The sequence below is a fragment of the Gallinula chloropus genome (assembly GCF_964237585.1).
Source record: "Gallinula chloropus genome assembly, chromosome: 3".
NCBI lineage: Eukaryota > Metazoa > Chordata > Aves > Gruiformes > Rallidae > Gallinula > Gallinula chloropus.
The window spans coordinates 35,403,301-35,429,789 of NC_140087.1; the positions used below are offsets into that span (position 1 = coordinate 35,403,301).

General features: G+C 40.5%; 1 protein-coding gene across 1 annotated transcript in view; it reads right to left on the reverse strand.

Annotated features, from left to right (window-relative positions):
* Positions 1–26,489, reverse strand: part of PRKN (parkin RBR E3 ubiquitin protein ligase) — a gene marked incomplete at its 5' end in the record, with an annotated part of 579,674 nt that overhangs the window by 270,798 nt on the left and 282,387 nt on the right. The window contains 1 exon segment of the mRNA XM_084261053.1: positions 2,353–2,489. Within this exon segment, the coding sequence (XP_084117179.1) occupies positions 2,353–2,489 (137 nt within the window).

The following is a 26,489-nucleotide window of genomic DNA, read 5'->3' on the forward strand; positions in this document are numbered from 1 at the left end:
GTTCTGAATTCATTGCTGATGAAAGCTACTGGATCCATAGCTATAAAGGAGGCTAAAATCCTTTGTAGCTGAACAGGAATAGAGTAGGATTTGGCAACTCAGGCTTTCCTCTTCTTCACAGTTGTGATGCAACTCAGTCTCATGACTTTCAAAGGTCAAACAATAGTCATCAGTTCCTAAATCAAATATAACCTAAGTCTAGAAACAACCACATTTCTGGCATACTAGAAAGTCAGGTTCAGGTAGCTGCAGAAATGGACCACTTACACTGATTAGATGACTCATCTTACAAAGTCATCTGAAAGATAACTCTTACAAATGCTGTTATGGATACAGAACCAACAACACAACAAAGAGAACTGACAGAGGTAACAATCAATTTTAGGTTTAGATGGAATATTATTTAAAACTGCTGAATACTCAGCAATTGTGACTGACATCCACTCCAACACAAAGCATGCCAGCACAGCATAAAGTCAATACTTCTTAGAGATAATCAGGCTGGCTGTGTATAAGCAGGTATACCTGGACAGCACCACACAGGCCTGTGCAGAGATACTAGCACAGGTCCTTTAGTAGTATTTGCCTGGTCAGTCCTCATCAACTTCCCAGAACTGTTAAAGATCCATCCTATGTGCTACACTGACAGAACTATACTTCCTTACCTTCAGCATCACAATCTGGCTCTAGCACAAGAATCTCTGTACCGCACTGCACTGCGGCACACCTAAGCTCTGCACCCCACTAGCACAGGGCAGAACATATGGAGAAATTTTTTCAAGAAACATTCTTGCTACCTGGAGAACAGAGAAAATATGCATCACAATTGTATTACTACTACTGCAAGTATTACTTTAACGTGTTGTGTTCTGAAAACAACTTTCTGATTTTGGAAGTTCTGGAGCTTTAAGATTAACAATATTTTAGCATTTCTATAATTATTTTAACACTTAAAGAATAACACAGCTGAGGCTAGACTGGCAGAAATAGCTGCTTTCCCATTTCTACAGCTGAACCCTGTCTCACTTGAACAGCAGAAGTTCTCTCATCCTTTGTGCACCCTTTAATATTGGCCCTTTCTTAGACCAAGCCTATGTCTTCCTCCCCTCTCAAAGACTGAAATTGCATCCCAGAGCATTTCAGCTCTGTCTTCTTGCATTTCCTCCTCATTCTATCCCTATTCTGCATCTATTGCTCAATTCCCATAGTGTTCAACACACAGAAGAGATAAAAAGCCTGACTTGTATTGCCAGATTGGGGTAAAAACTTTTGCAAACTTCTTAGTCTCCTCTCTGAGAAAAAAGGACAGACAAAACTTCTGGAAAAACAAGAGCTATTGCCAGATACATGGAAAAATCCTAATACAAGTTTTGTGCAGCAGGACTAGCAATGGGTTTACAGACGGAAGAGGTGGAAGGGCTGAACTGGAGGAAGCTCCGTGACACTAGCCATGGCTGCATGGAGGCATGTAAGAGGAAAAAGAGGAGTTGCCTGATGCATCACTGGGATAACTGATTAACTTAACAGCCAATAGGAGAACAGGGAAGAGACCTGATAAAAAAGGGGCAAGGATGAAGGATGGATTCATCTCAGATGGCTGATTAATAGTGTGAGAGCAGAAAATGAATCCATTCTCCTGGAGAAGCAAGAAGGGAGCTGAGGCTACAGACTGACCACATGGTATTACAGTAATGTCAAGGGCAAAGAAAGAGCACAGGGCATAAAATTCCTGTTAGGTTACTTATGAAAAGTTCTTAAACAACATTAAAAAGTGTTTTACATGAGTATGTAAACGCAGTAGCAGAGCGGACTGTTGGTGGAGGAAGTAAAATGAGACCCAGTGAGATGGCACATAAACAGCAATTGTAGTGAAATGAGAAGTGATGGCTATTGCTACTGAAGCAATTAAATAACTGTAAATGGTTTTACAACTGTACTTTCAATATCCTCAAGGCTATTTGAAATTCCTGTTGCAGTCCTTTTATTATTGGTACTTGAAGACAGGCCAAGAAAGTTAACAATTTACTTAATTTGAAAGTGGAAATGTGGAGGTCAAGGTGGGTTTCTTTAACCAGAAGTATAATGCTAATATTTGCTAGTACTTCTTGATTATGAAATACTAATGTGAGGAAAGTATGCATCTGCTTTTAAAATAAATGCCCTTTGGAATCCAGCTCACATGGTCAGCAAGAACAGCTTCAACATTCAAATATTTTCTCCATGAAATGAAATAACCCCCATGAAAACAGTGTAATTCCACAGGTATCACCAATCAGTATGGAGCATAACCAGAAAGTCTTGCCCTGCAATAAAAATCCCATAACTTTAAAAAGAAAATCAGTTAAACCATACCTACGCAAGGGAGGGAATAGCCAAGTTCTGGGTCATGGATGAACTGACGGTCATTCAGCATAGTCACACAGTACAAATGGAAACAGTCTAGGCAAATGACGTGGCGATGCACACACTGGAACACAAGCACAGGACTCCTGTTCAAAACAAAGCAGGGAAAATGATGAACAAGGACTGGACCACAGTCCACAAAAAAAACTTTGTTTCAAATTTCTAATTTTTATTAATTTTTCATTAGTAGTACACAAGATTTTTTTTATCATAAAAACATAATTTAGTCTGCAGATGCTTTTAAAAATTAATCAGATACGAGGAAAAGGAAGTAAGTTTTTACTGACAGTTGATACTTTACTGAAAACTGGGACCTAAAGCAAGAGAAGTGCTTTAGTAAAAGAAATTTTTTGTATGAGGTAAGGTTAAGATCACATGCGGTAAAACATCAAATGGTGATAGGCAGGACTGAAAAGAAACACCAGCTAGGAAAGCTAAATAGGACTTTGTAAAGACCACCCTGTGCCTTCAGCCTCTGGAACTCTATATAATAATAATAATGAGCAAAAATCATTCAGCTTCTGGTCAGAGGTATGGAATTCAATCTGAGAACAATACACTACAACTTCATTGCTATATATAAATATCTACCTGCGTGCTAAGTGAGAAATTATAGTCAATATTGCCAGTGGAGGCTGGAGCTGATCAGTCACCGAGTACCTGTATTAGGGCGAGCTGAGTCACCCACCTGGCTCCACTGTCTGACTATTACAGGAGCTCAGACACCCACCACAGACACCTACATGGAGACAACTAAATATGGGAATCCCAAGCTTGACAGACGCAGAGAGGAAGCACCTGAAGTGAGGACAGTTTTCCTCCCGAGCTGGAACACTCCTACACCCAGAAGCACTCCAGCAGTAACTAAAGCACAAAGTGGCAGTGACTCAAAATCCTGCTCAGAACCCGTGCACTGGAGGTGAAAGAAAAAATAAACAATGTAGACAATGCTGCTGGCTTATCTCTTCTTGAGGAGCATTACCAACCAGGTATCAATATTAGAAAAATAGAGAGGTGTGCTAAGCTGAAAAGAACAGTGAGATTCCCATTCAAATGCTGTACTACTTTACTCCTCCTATTTCTCTGTAGGCAAACACAGGGAGAAGTTAGTGAAATGTTAATTTATTTTCAATAACTAGGAATAAAAATAATTATTTTTAAAAAATAAAAGGAGGAATTGTCACATATTCACTGTACTTTGGGAGACAGGTATTAAAATACAACATCAAATAGAACAGGACTTGTGATAAAGTCATTAAAGTTAGCAATACTGCTATAGCTTCTGTAAATCCTACTACACGATGCTTTGAAATTCCACTGAAACAGTTAATCACCAGGCCCTCAATGTGGGGATACAACTGCAAAATGCAATCAATAATAATTTAAGATACTGTATATAAGCATTTAATCTTCCATGAAAATGTGCTTTACAGTTGCACATACTATAGAATTCATGGCAATATGTTGGTATCTCAAAAAATATAATCGCTATGTTTTAAGGATTTTGTTGAATAAAGCAGCTTAAAAATGGAATTAAATAAAACCTCCCCATTACTAATCCTTATTAGTTGCCCACTTGCTGTTCTGAATGTAGCAAATAATAATTTTAAAAAGACAGCTGTAAGGCAAAATGAGAAGCTGATCTGTATCATTTTAGCTCTGGATAGTCCCAAAATAATTATAGAGAGCTGGAGGAACAGTTATCTTGTCTCTGTGGTGCAAAAGTCCCCATGGCTCACTACTCAAACGTAACGTGAAGAAAAATGCCCCAAAGATTTCTTCCCAAAATGCAGATATAATAAAATTTGCCTATAGCTTTAATGGGTATCTATTTTTTAGGGTTAATTGCTCATTTTTATTGGTGCAGTATCTGAGGTTGTTGTTTTGGTTTTTTTTTTTTTAGTTTCATGGGAAGCTCCCTGGACCTAAATTCATTCCTCTCTGACCTTCAATTCAAAGAAAAATATATCTTATCTATGAGAAGAGATCCATGAGAGAAAGCCATTGGAAGTTGAGTATCTTAAAAAAGCCAGGCCAGAAATGAAAATGAAAATTCCACCTAAACCTGTATGAGACCAAGACTAACAGCACTTCATTATGGAAACAAACTATTACAATCAGTTACTCATGTAAATTATTTTGCAATAATAAATTTTACTTCTAAATATATTACAACCACTTGAAATCAAGCTATATTCTCCAAAGGGGCCCAGCCATATACGTACACATTTCAACTGCATCTTTAGGAACAATATTACTGTTAAAATGTGTTACCTTTTGACACTATCAGTCTCACAAGCAATGCATAGAAACCAGATATAAGTTTGAGTTCTGGCTGCATTGCAGAACACAAGCTTAACTTTCATAGCTTACACTATCCAGAAATTTTGCAGCCCATAGCACCTGTGTCATAAGGCTTTGAGAAACTACATTTGGATGCAATGAATATTTACCCAAATTCATTCAGCATCAGAACAGTCACTACATTCCAACATTAATGGATTTTGCATCAAAAGAAATCATTTCTAGTTTAAAAGAGATATAAAAGGTCTGTTCCTGAGATATATAAAGATGAAGATGTAGAAATTATGTACATAATGCCTGGATGAAGCTAGTAAATACACATTTATGATAACCCCAAGAGCTGTTAATAGAAACCTTGCTTGAACCAAACACAATTTACTTTAGAAAATATGATGAAAGTCAAAAAATTTGCCATACGGTGTAACAAGGGCTCTTGCTCAATGTAATGTAACAGCCTAGTAAGGTAAATCTGATGTATATTTTAGAAGGTATTTCATAGGTTCCATTTACATAATGTGTTTGGCTGAATTAGAGGCTTCATGAGAATAATATATAAGAAAAATGTTTCTCACAGCAAGGGATAAATTGGTCCTTTTTGTTCACCAATTAGGAATGTAACCACTTTTAAAAATTGAAAATCCAACATTACAATGCATCACAGAAAATTTCCATAATAAGTCACTTGCTCCTGTGCTCTGATTCCTTTTCATTAGAATTTTATCAGCATGCATTTACTTAAATGAAAAAGAAAAGACTACCTAAACGTTTCTGCTTCATGTTATTACTGTCGGATAACTGTGTGGCACAACAGTGGCACGGTTGGAAGTGCTATCTGGTCTGTACGCCCTTTCCTCCTTCTCCTGAGAAGCAGCAAGACACAGATAATTCTCAGATAGACTACCACGGTATACTGGCTAAATAAAGATATAAAGACTTGATCTTGTTTAGATAAGAAGCCCACGGGGAAATAAATTGTTCCAGTATATCCCCAAATCTCATGACGGTTATTAATGTGCTGAGAGTGAGCCCAATGCCTGTGCACACGAGGGGCTTCTTAGCATAAGGAATTATTAGTAGACATAACTACAGACAGAGTAACTGATGGATCTTCCAATGCCTACTGAAGGAAAATGTGGGGCAAGTTGTCCTTTGCTTGATCTTTAGCTTTTGAAAAATGCTTGGCTGAGTAAAGGTTAAACAGCATACCACATGTATCAGTCCATTATGTTTCAGAAAATGTGAGTAGCCACAGTCTGAAGCACTTTGGAGGAAGGAATAGATCTAAGCCTGTAGAAATCTGTGAAAACATGTTGGACAAATCTGTGAAACCCCCTTGAGGTCATTTCTAGGTGACAGTTGGATTTTTCTCACCTCAATCTCAAAATCTTAACCAAATAATAATAAAAAACCTTAGCAGATGTCTATAAGGCTGCCTTGCTGGGATTACAGTCAGTGAAGCAAAAATAGCCATTTGGGATTCATTTCTGTGCAGGAAATAAATCTGAATGCACACAGCTATATCACAGCCTTTAACCCCACCTATGAGTGCTATATTTATCATAACACACTTCTGCATTTCTAATACATTTTTTCATGTTGGCAATCTTCCTGCACTTCAAAAAGCTTTCTATGTAAGTACCATAAAATCATTTCATTTATAAATGGATCTGTATGCCATTCTAAAATGAATCTTTGTTAACTTACAGGTCAGATCAATAAGTACCATTCAAGAAAAGATGAATTGCTGAATAAAATGAGGAAAAAAAAAAAATTACGCAAAAGATAAACTTTGGTGACATAGGCACTAAAGGCTCTCTCATACTTCATAAACAATCAAAGCAATTAACAGAAAAGCTGTCCTCAAGTAGTACTCGATCGGTTCTGACTCTACTGTTGTAGCAGAACAAAATTGCAATGCCCAAATAAGCCAAATTAATCATGCATCACATGGCCACAGCTGGTTTTCCTGTCTATCACATACAGTCTAATTCAAAACTATTCAAAGGATAGCCTCTTTATGATGCCTTAAGCGCACAGCTTCCTTACCATGAAAATGCTTCCAAATACTTCCAGTTAGATTACTAAATTCGATTATAAAGATGCTACTGTTTGTGTAAAATAGAAGTATAGAAAAATTCCACAATTATTTGTGTTTCAGAACTGAGGCAGCTGGAGGAAAGCAGTGTGGTGGTTCAGCCCCAAGCAGAGGCTGAGCACAACATGCTGCTGGCTCAGGAAGGAGAAAGAGACAGGGACTCCATGGGGTAGAATAAGGACAGTTTACTGACAAAAGCACCGTGAAAGGGGAACAGTAACAGCCCATGGCAAATTTCAGTCACACCCAGTGATAACACTGAATACCTTATGGACCAGACAGAGTACTGCAGGAAGTGAGGACCAACTCAACACCACTCAGACTGCCCTGGAGGCACCCAGAAGTACCCCATCTCAAGCAGCCCCTTTTATGGAGGAGTGATGCCAGGTGGTGTGGAAACAGCCTAGGCTGATTCAGCTCACCTGTGTTGGCTGCTTGGGGAGGTTGACTCTAGGTTGGTCAGAACCAGGACACACAGCAACAAATCCAGCCTTTTAATGAGTAATATGCTATTACAGATAAATAGAAATGGTGACCTAGCAATTGCAGACAACCTGTAAGTAGCAGCGCAGGCCTATAAATATTTAGACAAGGGTAGACATTTGGAATGGGTATCAAGACCTTACAAGAGAAAAGTAACAATGATAAAGTACTAAAAAAGAAATCTCACTGGATGACTTTGCAGCCTATCTTTCATGGACCTTTAAACACAACAAAAGTGCATCCCTGCTTTCCCCTTCCAAAGGGATGAAAACAAATCTTTGCATAGCGTGTGACAATTAAAACCCCCCGCAAATATAAATACAGTATTCTCAAAAAACTGGCACAATACATCCATTAAAACAATGAAAAAAACATCTGGTTTTGTGTCTTTGATCACTTGCCTCACAATGCATCAAAGGTCATAAAGTGAAGGTTATGAACAGCATGAGACATAGCTGTGCGAACTTAGATTTTCTGGCTGTGCTTCTGTACAAAAATATATTCTGACCCACAGCTGTTAACTTAAAGGGGCATTGGCAAGTGAAATCTGACCTACTTTCTCCTCTGCTATGTTACATGTTTTCCTCTAAAATGTGCTTTCATGTTTCTTATTTCTGTTGGAAAGCAGCACCAAGAGGCCAGAACCCAGGAACAGCCTGACAGCAATAAACCAGACTCTAAGAGGGAAGAACAGGCACACTTAAAATTAGTGCACATGATGGCAAGGGCTCCTTTCAGCAGTGCTCTTGTTATCGCTGTTGTTAAGGGCTTTTTCATGCTACAGAAGTGACATATTATTCCCTATAAGATTCTGTGATCAGTGTGACAGGCAATAGCACCTGCCTCCTGAGGACTCTATGTTACTGGTATGTTCACATTAGTACCTGGCGTTACTTATGTGCTATGCCTGCTTGCTCAGACATGACTTGTCTGACCTCCATGTTCAGGAATAATAAAACCACCCTTGGCACTAACAGCTGAAACTTGTGATATCAAGGAATGGACAGTGATTAGGCTGGAGAAGAAACCTTTCCTGTAATCTATCAAAGAAGCTGTCTACAGCAGTCTCGTAAATCCGTCATGCTTTGAAAGGAGATCAGTAGAACCTGCTCCTTTTCCTTCATCTGTGCTTTGAAAATCTCATTAATGCTCCACCAGAGGAAAAAAAGGACCTTGGTAACGGAAGCAAAAGATGACAAACATGAACAAAGGAAGCAGCTCATGAGCTTCCCTAAGCCAAACCCTGATGCCAGCTGACAGTGGGAATATGAGAACAATGAACAGGACAGTATGAGAGTGCAATGTCTTTTCTTTCACAGGGCATGGAGGACTTTGCATGGAAGTGGTTCCTCAGAGTTCAAGGACAACTGGGTATCGATCTGCTCTATTCTTCCCAGTGATCCCCTGGGAGCAATATGACTGCCCTGACATTGGGCTTATCTTTGGTTTTTATATGTGCATGCAATTGTGCTTAGTAGCATGCCAGAAGACCATAATCATCAGCAGGAACATAGTAGGAATGGCAGAGCAGCCTCCCCTAAATGTTCACTGTAGTGGTTTCACCCCGGCTGAGAGCTGAGATCCACGCAGCTGCCTGCTCCTTAAAGGAAAAGAGCAGGGAAAAGGGAAGGGGGGGGGGGGGGGGGGGTGTGGGGGGGTGGAGGGTGAGAGGGAAGGGAAAAGGAAGGGGCAAATAACCCCAAAACCAAGAAATTAAGAGGCCCGTGGGTTGGGATAAGGATAGTTTACTAAGATAACAGAAAGATACAATATAACAATGCTAACAGGACTTCAGAGCAAAAATATATGAAGCTGTTGATACACAATGCAGTTTCTCACCAAACCACACAACTCAGGCCGTGCCACCCAGAGCCGTCCCAGACCCCGACCGTCCCCCAAGAACCGCGCGTCCCGGAGCCACCCCAGGCCTTCCTCCCGTCAGCCCCCCCCCCCGATATCCTGGGCAGGACGTAACTGGCGTGGAATACTCTTTGGTCAGTTGGGCCACCTGTCCTGGCTCCGCCCCTCCTTTGTCATGAAGAGCTGAGAAAGTCCTTGACTGTCTGACAGCAATTAACAACATCAGGGTGTTCTCAGCACTGCTCCCATTTTAACTCTCAAACACAGCATTCCATCCGCTGCTACAAATGAAGTTAACTCCATCCTGACCAAAACCAGGACATTCACTCAGAATCTTTGTGGCTTGTTGAGTTATAAAGCCCTGATTTCTCCATACTGGCTCTTTTGCATGCAATAGCATCTTAGAGCCTGTATCACTTGTACCCTCAGCTTTTGCCACTGAAGAATGGCAAATGTTTCTTTCACCCTGGGTTTAAATAAAGTGGCTCACACACATTTCTCCTCTCCTGTGAGGCAGCTCCCAGCCTTCAGCAGCACAGGCAAAACTACAGACTGCAGGCAGTCCACACAGCCACACACTCCATTTTGCCCAAAGAGCAGGGTCCCAACCTTCTGACTTGAATCACAGAACCCTACAATCTCCTGAGTTGGAAGCGACCCGTAAGGATCATCAAGTCCAACTCCTGACTCTGCACAGGTCCAGACAAATCAGAGCATGGGACTGAGTGCATTGTCCAGATGCTTCTTGAACTGTGACCACTTCCCTGGGGAGCCTGTTCCAGTGTCTAACCACCCTCTCAGTAAAGAACCTCTTCCTAACATCCAACCTAAACCTCCCCTGTTGTACCTTCATACCGTTCCCTTGGGTTCTATCGCTGGCCACCAAAGAGAGATTGGCGCCTGTCCCTTTGCTTTGCCTCATCAGGAAGACATTGACCATGATGAGGTCTCCCCTCAGCCTCCTCTTCTCCAGACGGAACAAACCAAGAGACTTCAGCCTCTCCTCGTAAGACTTCCCCTCCAGACTCTTCACCATCCTTGATACCCTTCCCTGGACACTGTCCAATAGTTTTGTGTCCCTCTTGTACTGTGGCACCCAAAACTGCACACAGTACTCGAGGTGAGGCCACACCAGCACAGTGTAGAGCAGGACAGTCACCTCCCTGGACTGGCTGGCAGCTTGATGCACCCCAGGACACAGTTGCCCCTTCTGGCTGCCTGGGCACACAGCTGGCTCATGTTCAACTTGCTGTTGACCAAGACGCCCAAATCCCTCTCAGCATGGCTGGCCTCCAGCATCTGATCCTGCATTCACTCTCACCACTTGAGATCCTCAACTTTGTCTGACAGAGTAGATACATCCAGTCAGAAATCAGTCTAGCATGGTTTTCAGGAAAAAAACTCAGTGAGGTAACTGATGAAATTGGGAGAATAATGGGATAGCACAATGAGAGGAGGAATGGCTAACTCCACCTGCAAAAGCAGCACCACGTGATTCTTCAGTAATTAAAGATGAATAAATTAAAAAATGTCAAAAAGCCTTTGTACCCTACTGGCCTCTGGTTACTGAAGATCCTTTTGATTTATTCCAAGGATTTATAACTTATTTATTCTTATTCCCTACATCTTTGCTCGCAAAATTAACATCACCAGCAGAAGTTCTTATGCTGCTGGAATGCAACTGTCTATGTGGATAATTGTTAGAAGAAGCCCTGGCATGGTCTCAGGCTTGCCAAATAGCAAAGTCCCAAACAGTTCCTGGGCACAGTCCAGGGGTTAGCATGTGCTACCACCAACAGCCATCTGCATGTAGCCATCTTGCTTTAAAAACTAAGGGAGTTTAATAGTACGGATTTATGGTAGAAGAGCTTTATTCTGGGACCCTGCTCTTAATACCAAAGCTTACAGAATTATTCTGTTTCCTTATTTTTAGGCTCAAAACTCCATCCCCACAACCACACTTCTTGAGATAGCCTATGAAAATTATCTTGTCTGTAAATTACAGAGAAGAAAAGCTTCCCAAAGCAATAGACCAGAGAGAATCATGACCTCTTTTCACATCCTCGTGGGTGATGAAATCCCTGGAAAGAGAAGAATATGGGTATCATCTTAAGGGATGAAGTCACATTGTCCTCTTCATTCCCTGGGACTCCAGGGGGAAGTACAACTGTTGGATATAGCATGTTCCCACTGTGTACATTTCAGTTATTCCCTTCCAACTAACTTTGAAAATGCACCCTGCTACATGAACTTTAAGGCTGTGTCTCTTAACATGTATAGAAGAAAAGACGATGACTGGAAAACAAGGTAAGGTAGAAAAGGGGGAAAAGGAGATAGAAGTGATACATCAAAAGCATTTCCTCTTTGAGAATCATCTTTTACCACCTTTACGTTATGTTTTATGCTTTTTCCTCATCTTTCTTTTCAAATATGAATATTCAGTTTATACATTCATCCAAACAATAACTTGAGGGTGCTTCCCATTAAACGAGTCTTCACTCTCAACCAAAGATACGATTATTATCTTATAAACAAAACCACCCTGAAGTTATTGTTATAATAAAGAGATTTCTTCACAGAAACTCACTTTTTTCAACTCCTCACTATCATTATAATTTACAGATAATATTTTACTCTTTCCTCCTGAAGGCAAATACCTTAGCATAAACATGAAGCTGCAGTTATCTGAGAACACCTTCTAAATCAGCACCTTCACTTAAAGGGAAGAAGAATGAGCCTTGGGCTAGCAAGTCTCATTGAATGCATTCTGACTTGGTAGATTGTAAGTGCACAAAACAGCTAGTTCCCCTTAATAGTCTTAAGAAAATAGTTTGCAATGTCCACCAGAAAATTGTACTAGCAGGGAGAATGGTTTATTTTTGTCATTTTTCTATACTGCTTACCACCACTATCATAAGATATTCATACTGTGGGAGTTTTTTCCAATCTTGTTACAGCCCTTGTCACAAGAACAAGCATGGAATTTAAATGTCCACACAGCGCGACGTTTAAATTTCTTTATTTGCCTCCTCCATCCTTTTTCCTCCATGTCAACATCCACTACATAGAAGAGTAAATGGAATGAACTTTGCAAACAGAAACACCCCCTAAAAAAAAAAGAGAAAAAAACCCACAAAACAAGACAAACCAAAACACAACAAACAATCCACAAACTAAATAGTAAAACCCAGAAAAGTTACTACAAAATTTGGGAATTCAATTCTGAATTTGTAATTGGGCTAATTAAAAAAAAAAGGTTTTCAAAAAAATTCTAACTATTTAGAGAGATTAACCAAACCTCAAAAGAAGATTCTGGGGTTTCAAATAATTTTATGTGCTTCCTGCTTTAATCTCATCATATATTTTCATTTTTCATTAGTTTTGCACTGCCTACTTGGATGCTGGCTGGTCCTCTTTGAGCCACTCCTTTCAAGGAATTACAGTATGTAGTAGGACTCAGGTGATCTACTGCTTTTTGTACAGGAGGACTTGAGAACAACTCTGCATTTCTCTAGGACCATTCAGTTCCAGACCTTGATACCGAAATGATGTACAAAGTATAGTAAAAGACTATAACAAGTAGGTACATGTGAGATTGATCCCTCTTAAAAATGTAGGAATGGAAGCAAAGCATTCTTTTAGCATATCATCTCCGACAATCCTGTGGAAGCTGTTTGTGATGCTAACATGGACTGACTTCTGAAAAAAGACATATTGGAAGGAAAAAAAATGTGGTGGCCATTTCCTCTGTTCTTCATGCAGACCAGATTTTTAGTTAATGAACTAGCAAGAAGCTATTCATATAAATGTCACAGAACTTACATGAAGACCTGTATCGGAAAAGGAGTGTGCAAGAAAGAGCATGTATTTTGGGAACCCCTGTTAACAGATAATTTTTGCCCACCTTTCCCTCGTTTCAATGAAGCAGTTTACTTCCCACCTCGCACTGGACTGACATGAGGGGAGGAAAAGGGTGTATGGCGTTTTGATCTTACCCCCATCTTGTCCTCACTGAGCATTTGCTCAGAGAAGGACACAGCAAGCAATCTCTGTACTTTCTCAGAGGAGATATAAAAGCCATAATTGTCAGCACTAATGAATAGTTTTGATTTCTCATATTTATCTACAGCTTCCCCAGAACACACAGATCACTTCCAGAGACACTATTTATACTCATTCTTCTGTTACACTCCTTCTCATTTAGAGGAAGTAACCCTCCTCGGGAGACAAGACAGGTTATAGGTAGAACCTTGATATGTATCCCAGTAATTTCTGAGAGAAACTAAGACAAATAAACTCAGAAATATTAACAGACATTTACTAAGGTATGTTTTCCTCTGCTTTCAGCTTCCTTTTGATAATTCCCTCAACACACCATATTCACTGCACATGAGCTAGGGTCTGGATTACAGTCTAGGTAGCAGGAAAAAGAAAAAAAAAGAGTAGTAAAAGGAACACGGCAACAGAATGGGATAGAAGCAAAACAAAATTTTAATGCAACCAATCAAAATCATGTGAAATAATACCCAGGAGATGTTTTGCAATCATCATGGATAACATCATTACACTAGAACAGGTTGCCCAGAGAGGCTGTGGCTGCCCCCTCCCCAGCAGTGTTCGAGTCCAGGTTGGATCGGGCTTTGGGAAGCTGGACTGTTGGAGGGTGTCCCTGCCCTCCAATAGGGGATGAAACTAGATGGGCTTTGAGCTCCCTTCCAACCCAAACCTGTCTGTGATTATATGATTCTATGTTTTATATTTAATTTTTAAATAACTCTACTTAATCTCTTTTCTAACATATATATGATTTTTTTTTCCTGTAAAATTCCAGTCTCATGAAGTCAGAAACCTTTCTGGTAGTGATGAAGAGAGCCTTGAAATTCAGTGATGAGACACGGAGGTCACACAGAAAATGCAGCTGTGCAAATTATGTTAACAAGTAGGGCTAGTAGGAGTGCAAAGTTGCCTGAAGTCATATGTCCTGCTTTCAATGTCATTTCATGTCTTTGAAAGAAGTTCATGCAAAGGATTTACGCTGTCTTCAAGAGACAGAGTGCTGTTTTGTGCCCAGACCCGCTCATTTCTATACAGATGGGCACAGCATACCTTTTATTAGCATGAAAGCAGTAACTGAATCTGGTAGAAATCTGGTGTTCCCGCTCTGAAGATGCTACAGAAGGAGCAACTAATATCACAGGGAAGAAATACTACACAGGACACTGGCAAGGAAATCACCAAAATGACTAACAGAAAAGTTGAGGTTTGCCACTTCTTTCCTTGGTCTGATTCTGTTTTCATCATCAATAGCTAAAACGTCACTGATCTTAGCTGTCCAAAAGTTTGCCTTACACTTTTTTGAGTAATGACAAAGGTGCAATTAAATGTGAAAAATAATAATATCTTAAATTGACAGGTGCAGACCAGGTGTTTAAATCACACCTAAAAAAAGTAATTGCACAGCAGCTGCATACAGAAAACAGGTTTGCACCTGTACATCTGCTTAATTTTATTTGGAAAATGTTCTGCTTTAGCCTTCATTGGATGTCTTTGTATTTTTAAGTAGAGGAAGACAGAAACTTCCATTCTGAAATAAAATTAACCAACAAAATATCTACCAGAATTTCCTTGCTTGTCAAAATAGCCCCTTTCCCCCTCTACCCCAGATAATATAATCAGCATTTTGCTCATACCACTTATTCAGGAGTTGGGGGAACAGTTAAGGCCAGTGAATCTCAAAGCTATGCTCTGCCTGGTGTGATTCAGAATTCAGAATTAGAAAGAACAGAAGTTCATCAGCCATTTTAAAGGTGAAAGTGCCATAAGGCACCATTTTTAGGATGCTCATGCTATTAACTATGCCAAGATCCCTAGCAGTTACATCATCGGCCCCATAAGTACTGGAGATGACTCTGCATCATTCCTCCTGTGGAAACTTCATAATCTCCTGGCAATGCACAGACTGGGAAAGAAAAGGAAAAAAAGGAAACCAAACCCACAAAACAGCATCCAAAACAACCAAACCAAATACAACCCTTGAAATGGCATCAACCAGGGATACAAGGAATATTCAGTGATCCAAGGTGTGTGGATTCAAGTCAACGCTCGTCCAGAAGCTACCAAACCCTGTGAGTACGACTGATCCCTGAAGAAGGTTCAGGCCAATTCTTAACAAAACTGCCTCACACATTCCAAATTATATAACACAGCAATTATGTTCCCCATTCTCTCTTGCAGTAGCCAGCCTGACGGTGATCTGCTCAGCCGTGCACGATTCACTGGGTTTGCCTTCTGTCTCTAAACACAAACAGGAGAACAGTGCAGCCCTTGAACCCCAGCTCGCTTTGGCGAAGTGTGAGAAGTCACTGACATTTCCTTGTCCTGTGGGGCCCGGCGGCCTCCCGGCGCTCTGAGTCACCACGCTGCTCGTGCTCGGCTGCGGGCGGGAGCTGCGTGGGGTCTATAAATAGTCCCCACACAGGCAAAGCCTCCTTGCGCAAAGGACCTTTTGATTTGAGGGCTGGCCTCACTGCAGACAGCCTTGTTACAAGGGGTGAAGTTTATCGGATTAGAAGCAACACTGTTAGTATTCAGGACACATTTCCAAGTGCATATGACATGTCAGCTGCTTACATATCTTCCAATTCTGCTTCACATATTCCTTTTAAAGTTAAACATGAAGTGACAGAAGTGTAGAAATATCTGTGTCCTGCACTCTGTGAACATAACAGCTAAAAAAACCACCTTGACATGTCAGCTGACGGCAGGAAAAAAAATCCCTGACCTCTGCTGAGGTGTTCTGATTTTCCTAGCATTGACTACTTGTAGCAGAGAAGACAACCTTAAATACATAATCATGAACTCTACAATTAAATATATATATAGATAGATATTAAAAAAGCATGAGGAATTTTCTTTGCGTGCCTCCCCGACACAGTTTCAGTCTTTGCTCCTTTCTCTGGCTTTTTTTAACTACCTTTTCGACATCACAGAGACATCCCAGAGATCTAAAAATAGGAATAGCTAGCTGGTTTGGTTTTTTTTTCATATATTTGCAGCTATTTTCTTTTAAAAGATATTTTCTTGCATCTCCTGTCGAGAGACAATGCTTTCAGCAGCTAGTTCTTCCATCCTTTAAATAAACACAGCACTCCCTGAAGGAACTCCTTTTCCTCCAAAATTACTTCACTACTACTTTGTTTTTCTTCTTCTGTCCTTGAGATTCATCCTTCAACATCTCTCTAGTTCTACCTTCAGCTATTGTTTCGAAATCAAGGCCAGCTTGGTCACCCTGGGTTCCCGTGGGGCCAGAAATCTAATTCAATACAAGAGGATGACCCTCCCATGCAAGTGATGCCACATTACATTTTCCCTGTTAGTCTGATTCCTCATTCTGTGTTTACTGCACAAGCTCCAGTTTCTAGAAACACAGGGGAAGCAGGTATAGATTCATTTATGATAAACACAGCATGTTGTACATTGCCAACGGATTTCTTCTTAGCATTACTCACATCTTAATTTTACATTCAATTAACTACCAAGAAACTTTTGACCTTTTAATGTTCAATATTTGAGATGTTATATGATGAAATAAGACCTTTAATTTACCTAATAGTTGGATGATGATGGGGTTTGTTATGCTTTAAATGCACACTCTTGGGAAGCAGGGGGGAAAGCTGTAGCTCTTTAAAAGCCACATGTGCCCACACGACCTTCAACATCCTGCACATGCCATGAATTGCATGGGAGACATTTGTTATGTACCTTGAAAGGTGAAGAGCTTCAGCAACCTTGTCAAGATTCTTATCTGTACTCAGAGGATGGGGCCTAATTTTAATCTTGCTTAGTTCTGCATTAATCAGAACTGACTACAGGCTGAGGACAGTAAAACTGGTCAACTGTAATACCGGTGGGAGGTCAAAGTTTTGTGGAAAACCAGATAGTCCCAACTGTCTCACAGCATTTCCCAGCTAATGGGTCACAATCGGAACAATCAGAAAACTGTGGTAAAAATGTCACCTCAATTATCATGCAAAGAAAATAAAATCAATGAAACAGTCTTAAGGAAGTCAAACCCTTCAAAGTTGGGTGTTAGAGGTAACAGCAGTGCAGACTTGAAAGAAAGATGAAAGGATGTCTGTTACAAAAATACTTGTCCTGAAATGGCCACCTGAAAAGTTTGAGATGCTCATTCCTAGCCATTTTACCCAAAAAAGGAGAGGTGCTCTACTGGACCTCATGCTTGCAAATAATGAGAGGCTTTTTGGGGATGTGAGGTCTGAAGGTTGCCTTGGCTGGAGCGCCCATGAAATGGTGGACTTCTGGGTCCTGAGAGGAAGAAGTAAGATTACAACCCTGGACTTCAGGGAGCAGACTTTGGTCTCTTCAAAGATCTCTTTGGAAGAGTCCCATGGGTTCAGGTCCTGGAGGGAAGAGGGTCCCAAGAAAGCTGGTTAATATTCAAGAATGACATCCTTCAACCTCAAGAGTGGTTCATTCTAATGCCAAAGGTCTGGCAAAAAGTGCCAGGAGGCCTGCATGGATGAACATGGAGGTCCTAGGAAAACTCAGACACAAAATGGCAGTATACAGAAAGTGGACTCAGACTCAGGTAACCTGGAAGCAATGTGGAAACACTGTCCAAACATGCAGGGGCCCAGTTAGGAAAGCCAAAGACTGCCTAGAACTGGATCTGTTGATAAATGTCAAGAGCAACAAGAAAGACTTATCTAAGTGGCAGAAGCACAAAGTCCTGCATCTGGTAAGGAATAACCTCAGGCACAAGTACATGATGGGAGCCAACCAGCAGGAAACCAGATTTGCAGAAAAGGAGCTGGACACTGATTGAACATGAATCAGCAATAAGCTCTTGCCACAGAGATAGCTAATAGTACTATGGGCTACATTAGGAGTGCAGCCATCAGGTCAAAGGAGGTGATCCTACCACTCAGCACTGATGTAACACAGCTAGAGTGCTGGGTCCAGTTCTGTGCTCTCCAGTACTAGAGGCATGGAGTTACCTCAGAGATTCTAGGAAAGGCCCATTACATTATTAAGGGATAGGAGCATCTTGCATATGAGGGAAGGCTGAGAGAGCTGGGGCTGTTCAGCCCGCAGAAAAGAAGCCTTGGGGGAATCTCATCAGTGTATAAATATCTGAAGGGAAACTGCAAAGACAACAGATCCAGGCTCCTTTCAGTGGTCCCCAGTGAGAGGACCTCTGAGGCAATATGCACAAATGGAAGCACAGGAGCTTCTGTCAAAAGAGAAACTTTTATTACTGCAAGGATGACCAAGAACTGGCACAGGCTGCCCAGAGGATTTGTAGAAACTTCATCCTTGGAGATATTCCAAAGCCACTTGGAAATGGTCTGAGCAGCCTGGTGTAGGTGATCTTCCTTGAGCAGAGGCCTGGACAAGATGACCTCCAGAGGTTTCTTCCAACATAAACCATTCTTTGATTCTGTGATTGTGGTATTAGCCTACAGTAGAGCAAACAAAGCTAAAGCCTGCTATATTTCATACAAGTAATGCAGAGATCCACCAATCATTAATAAAAGGTGACTAACTCTAACTAGCTAACAAACTAATGGAAGATTGCAACCCCAAACTGAAGAGTGTTCTGGGTAATAAATGTACTTTTTAAACAGAAGAATGCTATGGGAGAAGACTATTTTATTTTGTTTATGTTGGGATCATATAAACTAACTTTAGCAAGCACAGTATCCTTTCCCTCTCATGAGAAACAAAACTGCTTGCAGGGCTCCTCTGTACCCTTGTTTAATCTGTGACACTGCAATTGGAATTTGTCACTCTAGGAGCTACATCTGATGTTACAGCCTGAAGCGGAGCTAAACCAAAATAAACAATCTGCTCCATTCTGCTTAGACTAATACGACAGTGATGTAAGCCCCAGCACAGTGGAAAATGCATAAACGGGCTGCCACACAGCACATGCACATACAAAAACAGCAACAGAGCTCAGAAGTTTTATTACTAACACACACCGGGTGAAAGAAGCCTTGCTTGGGCTTTGGCTTTGCTATGCAACAGGGTATTTTTTTGAGTGTGTTAATGTGGAAAATATGCTTATTATTTCAAAAGGCCGTAGGAATTCTGTGCTGCACTGAGACAATGTCTTTTTCTCAAGTTTAGTAAAGTATTTGCTTCATCATAACTTGTGCAAAGTTGTTAGGGTGGGAGAGCTGATAAACATCCCACAGTGACACAACTGTGCAAATATTTGTCCCAGTATCTTGTGTTTGAATACGGTATTTGTCTCTGTCTCTCTCTGTCTCTCTCTCTCTTTGGTTTTTGATTTAGGGTCTCTGGAGCTTTGCCAATGCTAGGCTGTTCGTTTCAGTCGCACATACAGGCTCATTTATGCAAATAGTCATCATGTTGAAGCCCTAATCTGGTTATTCCTTCTACTCAGGATCACTTGATCAGAATGGTGTGTGTGTGGGGGGAAGGGCTAACATAATTCTGTTAAGTTTGTCATCCAGAATGGCTGACCTTAGCTCTAGAGTCTTATATGCAGTCAGTTTTTCTTTTCTCTCTCCCCAAGCTAAGAAAGCCCTGCAAAGGCAACTGACTGAGCAGGTCACATTTTCTGTAAAGATACAAAGAGGTTATCTTGTTCAAATAATTTTATTTCAGGAAAAAAAGAGCATGGAGTGAAAAGAAAGGCAACAAGGTCACTTCAATAACATCACAGAATATTTTCTCTTCTAACTGACTTACTATTTATATTTTCAACTTCAAAGATGAATTTTCACATAAGGCAGATTTATATAAAAAAGGCAAGAAAAAACCAGCAAAAATCCTCCCCAAACAACCACCAAACACATTTTACAGGAATAAAGCAGCTCATGAAAGTTAAGGGCCAAAGAGCAAAAAATCTCTCTCTCTGTCAGGCACAATTTATAGGGCCCCGGTGCAAGCTCTCCTCTATCGTCCTGCCAGTGCCCTCAGCCCTCATCTGTAAAATCATTTTCTCAAAGGAGATGAGGTTATCTAGTCTGGGTGACAGCTCAGGTCCTGTGTTTCTTCTCATCAGAGGCCCCTACACGAGCCCAGCTAAAGCGTAACAACTAAAATTCATAATTAATGCTAGGGAAGATATGCGAAAAGCAGCAGATACCCGTTGTCATTTTGCACAGAAATGGCTGGCCTTTTGCAGACATTTTGCTCTGCTTTCTTGCTCTGGCCTTGCTGACAGCCCAAACTGCAGCTTGCAGTTCTCCTTGCCGGCACTGGCAAGGCAGGCCTCAAGCCAACGCTTGCCACTTTTGCCCGCACCACGGGACCACAGCACTGCTGTATGAGCAAGTTAAGAATTCATCTTGATTTTTCAAATCCCTACTTCAAGCAGCCTCATCCACCACGTTCTACTAAAAAAGGCATCAGTCTTTGGGTGCGCTTGCTCCTGTTCTCAAGCTGTGTCTCAGCCTGGCCGTGGGTATTTCCCAGAGCTTCCCTTCCCCCATTAGGCGGGCTCCAGGCAGCCGAAATATTCAGATCTGCCCCTAGATGGGGCTACCGTCCACAAATCCCGGCGCGGGGACCGCAAATTCAATTCTCCGAGCACAAGAAACTGAAATTAAGTACTGACTATTTATTAATCTCCGGCCCATTTATTAACCCCCTCATCCTTCATACATACTTCTCTGGCCTCGGCTGGCACACGCCTGTGATCATATTAAAAGCCTTAACTCTTTCTCGCCCCTGTCCTACCCTGCCAGAAGAGCTGTTTTCTGGTCACAGAAACCTCCACAGAAAAAGGAAGAGCTGACGACTGCTCAGAAAAAGCTCTGGATGCTTCCTACGTTAGCATCAGCCAGCAAGTGATGTAGGGACAATTCTGTCATGAGATCCTATGCTAAGATATTTCAACACAATATAGTATAGTTGAAAACACCTAGGGGATGAATATCTTAAGCTTTCTGTTTAATTCGTATGGCGCACAATATCTTTCACATTTATTGCCCATGCAAGTTACCTCCTTCATATTATTTTCTATTGTCAGCATAACCATTTTCTTAGCTGTCTGCAACTAATATTTGTTGTATTGAAAAGCCAAAGCAAGTCCCTAGAGGTCGGGTTTAATATCCAAATAAACTCATTTCATGAATTCTTTGTGTTTTTAGCAAGATCTCAAGAGTGATTTCACATAGCAGAATGAACAGTGATGATGTAGGCAGATGAAACAAATTACTTTGCATATTTACAGGTTCCTTTCTCACTGACTGCTTTGGGAATACATCCCACACTGACCTGCACCTCTTAAAGTCATTTCCATGTACACTGAGAGTGCAGTAAAATATTTCCAGCTGTCACAGTTGGAAATATTTTATATCCACGATGTACAAGTGTAAATGGACAAAGACAGGAAGCAGAGAATTCAGTCCTCTATGATTACTAGTTTCTGCCAAAGTGATTATTATGCTATTTCTTTCCACTCTAACTTAAAGACAGTTTGTTTCCGAGAACTACTTCTAGAAAGTTTGTATTTTCACCTTTATGCAGAAGAAATTTATAGAAGAGTTGTTGGTACTGCTGTATGTGAAGATGAAATGTTTCCATGCTAAATAAATAAAAAAAAAAAAGAATAAATGAAAAGGAATAAAGAGCACGCGTACTGGAACAAAGCAGACAATCAAATAGAAGTAGACAGAATAATTATAGATTTCTGAATAACACTCCAGATGGCATTTTGGGCATCACAGTTAATAAGCAGGCTGTTTCAGGGGACCAGCATGTTAGCACATTATTGCAACAACTGGAAACCAGCAGCTGAAGCATGTCTGTCTGATTATCCAGGGAGCAGGCTACACGCAGCAGCCAAAACCAAGAAAAATACAGCGTCTGGATGCTTACTGGTATGACAGGTTCAGGGACCCATTTTTCGTAACAGTAAGGACATGCTTAAAGCAACTCAGCACAGCCGTAACTACCAGTCACTTCATGAGGAAGCAGCCTGAGGCCAGTTAATCTGGCCTACAGTTTGAGCATTTAGAAAAGGCATCTTTTCAGCATTAATTATCCCATCTATATATTTAAATTGAAACTTCCACACTTCAGCTCAGATGAGAACCAAACCGGTTCCTGTGTCCTTCTCCCTCTGTGCAAATTCATTATAATGAAAGCAACAATAATAGCTAAAAGGGAGTTTACGCTGAAATTGCATTTTATTCCCCTTTTCACCATTGGAATCTGCAAACTACTTCTGCAATTGCAACTGTCCAGGTTGAATGTTAAATTGTCTGACAAAATAAGCTTGATATCTTGTCAGTTATCTTCTCAAATGAAATACATCATCTTCAGTATGGCAAAGAGTCCCACTGCTGATACGTAGCCCTTAGGAAATGTATTTCAGGGATGGAAGGTCTGATAATTCCATCAAGAAGAAAGACCCTTAGCAACACCCATCCCATAGTAAGCCCTAAATTTATTCTAAAACAGCAATTCTGTGAAAACACAGTGTATTATATTATATTCTTCCAAATGTCAAAAATAATGTGCCGTCTTACTTTCAATTTCAAATCAAGGTTACACCATAGAGCTCCTACAGATCTGAAACCACAAACTCCCGAGTTAGCACTGAGTATCTTCATTCACACAGAATCACACACAGAATCATTAAGGTTGGAAAAGACCTCCAAGATCATCTAGTCCAACCTTCCTACTACCACCTGTATTACTAATTAAACCATGTCCCTAAGTATGTCTTCCAACCTTTCCTTGAACACCCCAAGGGTCGGTGGCTCTACCACCTCCCTGGGCAACCCGTTCCAATGCCCAATCACTCTTTCTGAGAAGAAATTTCTCCTGATTCCTAACCTGAACCTCCCCTGGTGCAACCTGCAGCCATTCTCTCTTGTCCTATCACTACTTATCCTATCCTACTATCGCTGCTTATCCTATAATTTTCTTTGATCCCTGTCTTTATATTTTCCCACTAATGACTCTTCAGATTCCTTTGTACCTGAATGGATCAACATAAAAAAATCCCCCAACCCCCCTCCCCAATATGCCCTTAACAGTACTTCCTGAGACAGTTGCAAAATAAATGGTTTATTTATTAAAATATGGTGAGGGGGGTTTTTCTTGTGATTTTTATGTCACTGTACCAGAAAATAATAGTAATAATTAAAAGAAAACTGGGTTTGCAAAACATAATAAAAATATGCAGTATTCTTCTAGCTCCCTGTGATATCAAACATACTTATTTCTGTACATACATTCCATCCTCACTGAAGGATTTCGTGTCGTAATACTGAACAATACCAAGCTTGATGTACCTTAACATTGGCACACATACCCATTCCTAATACCTTTTATCCTTTGGAAAGAAAGAAAATATCAAATACTTCAGAAAAGAAGGCAATTTATGAATAATTCATAGCGGTTTCTCTTGTTCTAGCTTTCTTACTTAGTATCTATTTCAGCCTGTCTACATTTATGTTAAAAGAGAAGAACTATGAAAAAAACCTAGAAAGACTGTCATGAAAAAAGCACAGGTAGGGGGTTTGCTCCGTAAATTATACTTGGATATGAAGTGCATCCTGATTCAACAGGGTACTGTGGTTGGCAAGGTCTTGCCTTTTTTTTTTTTTTCCTTCTCTTGATAATGTTTAATGATGTGGCAGAGAAAAATAAACAAACAAAAAAAAATCGAAATCAAAGCAAAACATAGCCTGAAATGCTAAGAAATTAAACACAAGTCAGAAAGCAGCCAAAGGTATTTGTTCTCAAAACATAAGCTCACATTACACACTTTAAACATAATTAATTAAGATGTAAATTCAACAAGGAAAATCAGACTACTGAGTATTATTTATATCCAGCTTGATTAAGTAAACTTTGTGGGAAAGGTTTTAGCATTTCTTGGACTAACTGAAACACTGCATGCCAGATAAGCCACCAGGGAAAGAAAAGGCATAAAAAGAGCTGGAAAATTAAAAGGTTGCCAAGTCCCCTATTGTCAATTCAAAAGCTCCCATCCACCCTGTATATGGAAATCTCCTAAAGCAGCATCCAGACCACTGAATTACGGAAAGTTTAAAGAAACATAAAAGAAACGCAGCAAAAACTTCAGTTTGCCAGCATCAGAGCAACACCTCACATGCTTGCCCTGAAGGAGACGTTAATAAGAAATGGCCCACCTCTGCCAGACAGGATTTTAATGGAGTTTGGATCCTAATATGCTTTGGCATTTCTCTGACCTCCTTTGTATTATGTGCACCTTGTCCTTCTTCTCTGTATCCCCCTTTCCATGCAGCTAAAACATTTGACAAAACTTCTGGAGATTTCTGCCATTCTACTATTAACCTTACCAACAGCAAAACAAAAAGGCTTTTCAGTAAATTAAATTAATTTCCTTTAAAAAATTACAACAAAGACACCAAACTCCTCCCAATACCCAAGAACTCAAAAAATGCACTCAGTTATGGTTTATAGCTTGCCCAAATGGCCTTCCTGCTTTTTCTTTCTCCTGTTGCTTACCTTAAATGTCTTTGAGTCCACAACACAGTTTTTTTAGCAGTTGACTTCTCAATGTAAACAACTTATAACAAAGAGGGGAAAAAAGAATAAAGATTGTCTCATACAGGGTATTTTCACCTGGGCTGCATCAGCAGTAAATTGCCACTATTCTGAAACTGTATGCCAAACCATATCTTGGTCTGTGGTTAGACCTGGGAATATAATGTGTTGGAAGACTCAGAGGAAGTCTGAGATTAAACTCAGAAACGTGTCTGTGAATGGATTCAGTGACCTTCAGCATTAAGGCCACTAAGGAACCACTAGCAAAGATGGCTTCTGAGGTCCAAAGTTTTTTCAGAATTTTCCAGTCCTAAACATAAACTCCCTGCATTAAAATAAGATAAATAAATCTTTTTGTTTACAGCAGAAGGAAGATACTTATGAAACTTCTCTCAATTCTCAGCTCATGAAAATGGTATGGATTTACAAGATGGTCAAAGATAAAGGTTATTACTACTCATTATTTAAATTATAGTAATACCAGAAGACACAGGGAAGATTGATACTTCATTGTGCTGGGAACTATATAAAATACAGAATGACAATTCCTGACATGAGAAAAATAAGAATCTAAATAAACAAAGGAGGTAAAAAGGCACGGGGGGAGATAAAAAGGCATGGGGAAATAAAATTACTTGTCTGGAATAATAGGCACGTTTTCACCAGGTGAACAACAGAGAGAGCACGCTGGTGTCCTGAATCAGGATGAGTGTCTGATGTCTGCGGTTTGCAGAGTCACAGTGGGAACAGAACGAGTGCCTTTCACAAACAATCTAAATCAAAACATTTAACTCAAATGGGAAAATAAAAATAACCAGAGCTTACTATTACCATGATTGCCAGAGTCACAGGTTCAGGGAATGGAGTCTCCTCCTTACTTTTTCAGTAAAATTCAAACTGTGAAACATGTACTTATTTCTTGGGAAGACAGCGTCATGGTTTGACCCCAGACACTAAGCAAGCACCCAGCAGCCACTCACTCACCTCTACCCCCAGAAGGATATGGGGAGGAGAACGGGGGGAAAAAAAAATCAAGTGAGATAAAGACAGTTTAATAGGATAACAAAGGAAGATTATGATAATACTAATTTATATTAATAACACCACCACCAATAACATAATGTAAAAAAACAAGTGATGTACAAGTTCACCATATGCAAAAGGAAGAAAACAACCAGATGCCCCATCTGTTTCAAGCAGCAATCCCACCTCTGAGCTCGCTTCCCCAGTTACATCCGGAGCCTCACGCCCTGTGGCAGGGAACACCCCCCTGGCCAGCCTGGGCCAGCCATCCTGGTGGTGCTGACCCAGCTCCTTGTGCACCTGGCAGGGTGAGAACCTGAAAAGTCCTTGACTTGACACAGACACTACAAGTATCGAGGAACAGCTGAAAACACCAGCGCATTATCAACATTGTTCTCTTGATCAATTCAAAGCACAGTGCTCTGCCAACTACTAGAAAGAAAATTAATTCTATCTCAGTTGAAACCAGGGCAGACAGGTAAAAGGAAAGCTGATTAGGCATCCACCTTTACCTGTAAAGAGACCTACACCAATACCAGACAGTGATGATGGATGGAGGATGGTGATCCTACAGAAGCTTCCTTTGGACAGTTCCTGAGAATAGCAACAGGAGAGCAGAATGCAGCAGATCAGAAGGAAACTAAATTAATAGGTAAAAGTTTTGCTGAGAAAAAAATAGCATTTACTAAGTAGACAAATTAATCCTCTGTTAAATTAAAAAAAAAAAAAAACAACAAAAAAACAAGCGGCTGTGTGAGCTTTCAGGAAAACAGCTGTC